This window comes from Hippocampus guttulatus, chromosome 16, assembly GCF_054856545.1.
Source record: "Hippocampus guttulatus isolate MCC_2025c chromosome 16, RoL_Hgut_1.0, whole genome shotgun sequence".
Classification (NCBI taxonomy): domain Eukaryota; kingdom Metazoa; phylum Chordata; class Actinopteri; order Syngnathiformes; family Syngnathidae; genus Hippocampus; species Hippocampus guttulatus.
Window position 1 is genome coordinate 15,554,852 of NC_141276.1, and position 8,793 is coordinate 15,563,644.

An 8,793-nucleotide genomic window follows, 5' to 3' on the forward strand; every position below is an offset into this window, starting at 1 on the left:
CTGAATAATTTACTGGTTAGGTTATTTAAATTTGCAGTATGTATGGTATACTGTACCTAATTGAAAATAATCGGTACAGAAAATAGATATATGGACAAATGTTTGAAAATACAAGAATCGCTTGTCATTTAAGATCAACCTAATTAAGATCTTAAATTCATTCATAGTTTTTGACATGCAATCCCTTACTCAGTGGCCATACCCATGTATTTAATCAGTCAATCAACATGGACGCAATAATGCATTTTAATATGATGACATCCATGGACAACGTGCTAACTATGCTCTTCTAGCTTTCGCTCTCAGTCCTAAAATATGCATGTTAATTGAAAACATTGGCCATATGTGAGTGGTTGTACATCTGCAAACACAAACCACTGTGACAGCTTTCATCGCGTAACCATCTTCCAAAGTGTTATTTCCAGCATGAAATTACAGTCTCAAATAATCTCAAGATATTTTTTTAAACATGAAAACGATTAATAATCACCCACAAAAATTTACACTATACTACAGTACTAATATGACCAACCTGTAAGAGCTGTGTTGAATATTCCAACACTACGGAATGTTGAATTTTTTTTTTTATGTCAGTTTTTAAGTTTTGAAGTGTACTGCATCACTTGAGCACCCAAAGAAAACCCACAGATACACATGCAAACACAAAAGCCTTAAAGTCAATTGTTGAGTGCAGTTCATGCTGGAATTGAACCAAGGCCGATCTATTGTGAATTTGTAGTCCTTCACGTTCTCGTTCTCTCATTCTCTCTTTCTCATCGATCAATTATCCGAGCCAGTTATCCTCATGAGGGTCGCAGGTGTGCTGGAGCCTATGTACCAAATACAGATGGCAAGTGTACATCGACGAGTTGCATTCGTAATTGCAAGCCAATCCTAATAGGTTCATTTTTGTTTCAGTTTCACTGTGAGGATACATTTTTCAAAAACTCAAATATGATCATTCATCTTGCTAGAAAGACCAGATGTGACACAAAATCAAAAGTCTGCAGAATTTTATTGGGGTGGAAAAAATTCACACACAACTTTCGTTTTAAAAGACACTAAATGAAATCTGATCCACATCTTGAGTATGATATCATATGTATCAAAAAGCAGATTTGTTGTGTACCTTAAATATAATTTAGGATTCAATGCTTACACAAAGAGACTGACATTGAAACATGATAATGGAATGACAGTAAAACGCGTCAAATACAGTGAGGACACAATTGTGCACAGATTTAAATCATAAGCCTTGGTTCCAGAAGAGATTCCCATCGCTCTGTTACCTGTGGGCATAAAGTAAAATCACGACTTCAGATGTTACACACACACACACACACACACACACACACACACACACACACACACACACACACACACACACACACACACACACACACACACACACACACACACACACACACACACACACACACACACACACACACACACACACACACAAAAGGAAACACTCTTTCAATTATGTAAAGCCCAAGACCAAAACTTGGTTCTTAACCCTTAATTTTATACTGGCATCTTCTTTTGATCGACACCGATTTCCGATCACATGATCAGGACATCCCAAACAGTAAAAGTATAGTTAAAAAGGAAAAAGTCACGGCTGGGTCGTCATCACACTCCGGCATTCCGAGCTCTCAGGCGCCCGTCCGAAGCCACCGCCCCCAAGGCGGAGCCGCCACTGTCGGGCAGGGTGACCACCGATGGAGCCTCGCTTAAGGCTCTCATCCAGCTAACATTGTGTACACTCACACTGCTGGCTGATTGTACTTGAAGAACTTATCATTTTTCTCAGTCGCCACATCATATAACTTGGGCACAGAGCCCTGACATAGAGCATAAAATTTAAGACCCAGATATCCAAATTCAATACTTTTTTAAGGTATAATTTTCAACTTCAATAATTCAACATAATTATTCAACAATAACAATTCTACAGTATGTTTCGGCTTACCCTGGATCCTCTGGATAAAGCATACTCCACAGTCTCTGATCCGTCCGGGTTCTGATACACCAGGTCAAACTTGCCAGGCTCAGATGGGGCTAGTAAAGGAACATGAGTTGAATTTAAAATGAAAGTTTCAGTTCAAATGATCTGTGGTATCCATCATCCATGGTAGATTCTCTCAACAGGAGGGGGGGGGGGGGAGAGGGAGAGAGAGAGAGAGAGAGAGAGAGAGAGAAATAGATGGTCCAGATTTTTTTTTTCACGGCACAAACAACAAAACGAATGTAAACTGACTTGGAGGGTGATCAACCAGTACAAGTGTGGTTGTCTTTCGATTTGCTGGTCAGATTCACGATATAACAACATAGGCAGAAAATGACATGATGCTGCTTTTTTTTGTGTGTGGTCTTACCTTGTACAGTAGAAAGCAGTTCCAGCTCAATCTGTTTTGTTGTTGGGTCAAAGCTCACAATCTTACCCTTCTAGAATGCAAATCAACGTTGAATGAATGATGAGAACTTCACGGTCCTCAAATACCACCTTTGATTCGATTTATTTTTGTTCAGTATTTTCACGACCATAAGACATACATAAAAGTGTGACATTTTTTTCCAAAATGGATGGGGTGCCTAAATACGTGCGGGGTCGCTTCGCGTATGGACAGAGTTCCAAAATCTGCGAATGCTGTCGTGCGACTTTGATGATGGGTCCGCTTGACCGACTGACATTGTGCCGACACATTACTTCTTCAGAGGAAAGGTGGATGTAACTGAGGACAGCATGCGGACGTCAATGTGGGAAGGGTGGATGTGCAAGAGGTCGTGAAAAGACAATCCCCGAGTAGGTGCCGGTATGTGCATTGTGCACAACAGCATCCCGAAAACGGTAATGACAAAAAGACACATTTACGAGGCACAGCTTAAACTGCAAGCAGTCAGTTACGCGGAGGAGCATGTTGGAATCCAGCAGCCACGACAGAATTCAAGATCAACTAATCCATGGTGTTTGGTGCTGTTGTTTCTTGAAACAGGGCCAACTATCCATCCGGGCAAGGATGACCATGGCGCAGCAATATCTGGCGGATTACAAGTCAAAGATAGCCAAATTCTGCTGCTCTGCAGGCCTCACTTGGCTTCCATTTCCGAGTGCTCTCTCAACCAGTCCCCTACATTCTTCCATACCCGCTTGGGCTAGGGCAAGTGATGGGGGACAAGCATACCTTGCATTTTGAAATACAGTGGTACCTCTACTTACGAAATTAATATGTTCTGGAAGAAATTTCTTCACGAGAAAATGTTGTAAGTAGAGACGCGTTTTCCATGTAAATGCCCTAATCTGTTCCAAGGACCCCAAATTCAGACATAAATGCATAACAATGCATCAAAATATGTAACAAATACATGTTACAATTAGATTATTGCGCAATAAATGAGAGTTGTGCATAATGTAAAAAACAAAGAATAAAGAATAAAAATGACTTTTTGCCCTCTTTAGCTCATGTTCTCTCTCAGAAGTGTTTTTTTTCGGAACGCCTCATGGCCCGAGGGGCAAAAGACGAGGACGCTGCACAGACTAGCTGTCTGTCTGAACACAGATACATATGGTAGAAGTGCCTCTTAGCCAATGGGATGCCAGGATGGTGCTCGGCAATAGCCAATGGCAGAGCAGCTACAAGAATGTTGCGTTCAGGAAACTCGGGAGCTGCAAGCAGCAGGCCATACTGTATTTTTACCAGTCGTATCTTGAAATTCCTTTCGTAGCAAGAGGCAATATTTTCCTGTTGAGGTGTTTCGTAACTTGAAAATTTCATATGAAGAGACGTTCGTAAGTAGAGGTACCACTGTACAACAAAAACATTGCCGACAAACACATTCAGCCGAACCACATCACCAACATGGCTGAAGTGCCACTCACTCTTGACATCCCGGTGAACCACACTGTCGAGAAAAAGGGGACCAGCACGGTGGCGATACGCACGATGGGGCTTTTACTGTTGTGCTTGGTTGCTATGGTAATGGACAGAAATGGCCAAAGTGGAGTTGCGAGCAGTGTGGGAGCGATGGCAAATACAGCTTTACAAAGACCAGGAGGCAGCGCCGGGCATGTTACGCCACAATTTGTGAATGGATTCTGGATGCTTGGGATCATGTGACTGCTTGCACTGTTATTCGAGTTTACGCAAAAGCTGGCATCATTTCTGAGAAGCCGCATGACAACGAGACTGACTCTGACAATGACGCGAGGGAACCCGGCGTGTTTGATTGTGAACTTGCCCAGCTGTTGATTTTGGATACAGAAGATTAGAACTTTGATGGATTTGACGATGAGGATTGATAAAAAAAAAATAACGTGACTGCATTGTTAAATACTTCAATAAAGTACAACTGGACTCAATTTTGCTCCCGTGCTAGCGTGCATGCATGCTACTGTATCGTTTAAGCTAGTGTGCATTTTACCATGCCTGCATCCAATAATACAATGTGTCTTGTGCATGTATTAAATACAGAAATAGCACCTGTAACTGACACTACACCTTTTAATACACGTATGGTCGTGAAAATACGGTAATTGGTAGCAAAATTACATACCTTATATTCTGACACCTCTGGCGTATAATTCTCAGTGAGCTCCAGCAGCTGTGAAGAAAAACAAATATGTGGATTTTTTTTCTACTTTTCCTTAACTGGTTCAAGACAATTAGTGAATTCAACGCAAAGACCAAATGCATTATATTCTACAAAAATGGATGTGTAAAAAATGTGACTCGAAACTGGATACAGCAATTAAGTCAAAACGACCTCTGCAAAATTCTTAGGAGTATCTTTATGATCGATCGTTTGCTTTGAGATTGTGGGCTGTTGAAAAAGCTGTCTGTAAACAGCTCTGGCTCTACGAATGGGAGACTAACCAAAGCAGGGGTGTCAAACTCATTTTAGTCACGGGCCAATTTGGAGTTGTCTTTCCCCGGAGGGCCATTATGACAGCGAAACCACAAAATTATCACTCGTTATTACACAACAAATTAATAGAGGACTAGTTTTGCAATCCGTCAAGTCAATTATAACAGTTTGATCAATTATTGTTCAAGTGAGTATAAACGGGTACACAAAATGATTGCAAAATCTCAATGTTATTTATTACACATGACAATTTCACATTTTGGTACGGATTTAGGCAAGTTGACAAATGATTTGCTTTTGCGGGCCACATAAAATGACCTGACGGGCCGGATCTGACACCGGTGAACTAAAGAGTATTTAATTAAATGTTCTGTAGGTTGAAAATGATTTGCAAATCACTGTGTTCCGTTTTTATTTATGTGCCAACTTAATTGGAATCGGGGTTTGAGAACTATTGCACAGCGTTCTCATCGGTCCACAAAAATGTTTTGATGAAGATTTGGCAAATACTGACCTGCTCTGATGTAGTTTTTTTTAACAAGCGCAAACTTCTTGCAAAAAGCTTTGCTGCAAATTGGGGTCTGGAAAATGCCAAGGTATTGTGGACTGTCCAATCGTCCTTTGATGAAAGACTAGTTCACTGGTGCTAGAAGTTAAACAACATTTTTTGGGGAGTAGCGGAGTAGTAGGAGGATTATTCGAACGTATTTTTTTCCATACTGCATATTTGTTTTATTTTGTGTGGAAAAAAAATCTAATACAAATTAAAACCAGTTTCTCCAGGAGAGCGTTTTAAAGGAAGTGATGGAAATATGAAACTTCATTGTTGCACGGTGAGCACTTACCACACAGAAAATGAAATAATCCCATTTAATTCATGGAGAGAAAAAAAAGAGTTTACCTTAAATGCTATCTTCTGTCCCACTTGCGGAGGGGCGGCAAGAAGAGGCATGGCACTGTAATCTTGTGAAGTACTTTCAGCTTCATTCTACGCATGCATGAAAACAATAGAAGATTAAAGTTTTCATCAAAGGCAGACAAGGATATATATTACATGCAAATAATGTTCTTGATATCACCATAACCAAAGATTATTGAAGAGTCACTGCGAAAAATGGCAGATGAAACTGAAGTTGATGATGTGAAATCAAATAAATGTCTCACTGTGTTACACATACAAAATAAAATCAATCGATTACGAGTTCTGACATACAGTATAATCGTTTATTGTTCAAGTTACTCCAATAGGGACCCACAGCAGGTGGCTTGGATGACAGCACAAGTTGCTCTAAAACCGTGAGGTACCGTATTTTCCACATTAAAGGCGCTTTGGAGTATAAGGCGCACCTTTGATGAATGGCCTATTTTAAAACGGTTTTCATATATAGGGTGCACCGTATTTTAAGACCCATAGAAGCTATAATAGTGGCTGCGGTTGTGCTATGCATCCACTAGATGGTGCTACACTAAAAAGAATACAGTACAATACAATCCAGCTTTATTTATTTCAAGCCTTCATAACCGCTGCTGTTGTAACAAAGCGCTTTGCAGAACATTTAAAATCCTATACCCAAGAAATCAGACTCTTGAGCCATGTATAAAGCGCATTGGATTATAAGGCGCACTGTTGGCTTTTGAGAAATTGGAATGCTTTTCGATGTGCCTTGTAGTGCAGAAAATACGGTATTTTTCAGCATTAACGGTGGCTTTACAGATATGCAAGTTAGCCATGCCATAGGCATTAACACCTCCATACCATTGCAGATGCTGTTAGAGACAGCTTAGTCTTTGTCACAAATTTTGTGAGTTATTGACGTGTGTCTTATACACCAAAAAAACAGTGTTTGCATTGTTGGTTGCTTTTGCCCACAATTTGAATCAAGGTCAATGAAGTTAGTTCACAACTAAGTTAAATGAAGGCTTCACACCTAAAGGCTCTTAAAATTTAATTTGTATCCAACTGCTGAGGTACAAAAGGGAGACGAAACTTATTTCGCCAATTCCAGCACATTTTAAGGGTCCTTATTGTACGTGAAAAATGATGACATTGTCAAATTCATGAAAGACAAAATATTGGTCGTCAGGACTCACGCTGAGACTTTGTTGTTGACTGGGCTGCGGGTTAGCCAGATCTCCAAAACCGTTGATGTCACAAGACTCTTGAGACGTTTCGATTTTGTCACTTGGGGTCACTGATGCACTTGAGTGTTTTTTCTGTGCACAGTTTAATTGTTTATGAGATGAATTCGGATTCAATCTTAATTTAGCATCAGTTGAATCCTTATTTTTAGGCTTGGGATCCACAGTATCATCCTCATTGGAGGAGTCCGTATCTGATGAGGACGGGGAACATTTCTTGGCAGGAAGAGTTCTTGAAGGTATTTTGGAGGCAGAAGACACTTTTGCAAGAAGAGAAGGGCCTGTTGCGTTTGGGGCGTCATCTTGCACACAACCGTTCCTATTGTAACTTGGCGATTGGGTGTTCTGCGATTTTGATTGGCGTGGGATTTTCTTTACCTTGGAGTTGGGTTGGTCTTTGTGATTTGGGGGGAGCGAAAATGCTGGATGGTCGGTGGCAATCAGACCATTTCCCTCAACCTTCTGTCTTTTCCTCTTTAACCGTTTATTTTTTAGATCATTGTGTTCCTCCAAAAGAGGTCTCTTATTGATGTCCACTTCCAGAATCTCCTCACAGTTTTTCTTCCTCTTTTTTCCCATCCATTCCACACACGTTACCTTTTCGCCACTAAGGTTGGGCTTGTTAAGTCTCTGTCTCGATTTGCAGTTTTCACTTAGTTTCCCATTCAGGTGAGACACACAGTCCACTTTCACTCTAGAAAATGGAAACAAAGCATGTACAAATCAAATTAATGCACAAAACATGACATTCTTTAGAACTCTGAAATATATACAGTATATAACTGAAATGTTGATCATTCACATCACCCCTAACAATACCATTTTAAGCTACAGCTTGACCTTTTCATTTGCTACTTTTTAGCACTAAGATTACAGGTTGTTGTTGTTCTTCATTTTTTAACCCACTGAATCGTTTTTTTTGGGGGGGGGGGGGGGGGGGTTGGTCATAGCAATTGGCCATAATTCTATAACCTCTTTGCAGTGTTGCCCGCTGACCTGATTATTGCGGTTGGTAGCATCATGTGAAAATACAGTATACCTTACAGCAACCATTTCACAACCATAATTATGAACTTCACAAGGGGCAATACTATAGAAATGGCACTTTAAATAAGTGCCGGTGCACAGCTTGTGAAGCACTAGAATACTATCGGTTCACGGTCCTAAGAAAATAAGATTGTGGTTGCAAATCCAGATACACTGTGCAGTATTTTGGAATTGTATTGTTTTTTTAATGTGTGATTATAAACAAAGTGGGATGGATTGACATCGGATTGGGATTTCGGAGGAAAAGATATTCTTATCTAGTCACACTGATGGGGACAACACATACATGTATAGTAGCTTCATGACAGATAACATGAGTGTTTTCCCAAAGACTGCCGTGCGTTGCTGTATACCAATTGCTTCTACAAGCACCGAGAAATCTAATGTTTTTTTAAAAAGGCATTAAAAACTCACCTGAGGCGGTCGTTATCCCGTACAACATAAATGCTTTCCGTGTGTAGCAGATAGCAATCATCTATGAAGAGGTTGATAATGCTTTGACGACTAAACTCAAATTTATCTCTGATGATGCTCTCCAGATCGGACACCATGCGACACGTGTTTAAATCCACAAGCAGCCAGCACATGCGACAATCCACGACTGCTGGTGGAGGATAGTCAAAGTGCAAACGTACGCGGATGTGGTTGCTACAATGTGCAGCCATGTCTGTTATGGTTATGTTTGAAATCTTCCGAAAACATTCGTGGGATTCATTATAAGGCACTCAACGTTATAAT

General features: G+C 40.4%; 1 protein-coding gene across 1 annotated transcript; it reads right to left on the reverse strand.

Annotated features, from left to right (window-relative positions):
- Positions 1-996: 996 nt before the first annotated feature.
- Positions 997-8,790, reverse strand: coil (coilin p80). The gene is made up of 7 exons (XM_086133926.1): positions 8,470-8,790; positions 6,961-7,702; positions 5,771-5,857; positions 4,558-4,605; positions 2,382-2,451; positions 1,976-2,064; positions 997-1,289 (listed from the first exon to the last, which is right to left on the reverse strand). The coding sequence occupies exons 1-7, from the start codon at positions 8,718-8,720 to the stop codon at positions 1,242-1,244; spliced, it is 1,335 nt and encodes a 444-aa protein (XP_085990052.1). The 5' UTR covers positions 8,721-8,790; the 3' UTR covers positions 997-1,241.
- Between the last annotated feature and the right edge of the window lie 3 nt (positions 8,791-8,793).

What these genes read in the sequence shown, in the direction of transcription:
- coil (XM_086133926.1), bottom strand. Translation starts at nt 8,720, where the DNA reads ATGGCTGCACATTGTAGCAACCACATCCGCGTACGTTTGCACTTTGAC. An exon ending in GTCAACAACAAAGTCTCAGC is followed by an intron (nt 5,858 to 6,960) that starts GTGAGTCCTGAC and finishes ATGCATGCGTAG; the next exon opens with AATGAAGCTGAAAGTACTTC. An exon ending in ACTGCTTTCTACTGTACAAG is followed by an intron (nt 2,065 to 2,381) that starts GTAAGACCACAC and finishes TTCCTTTACTAG; the next exon opens with CCCCATCTGAGCCTGGCAAG.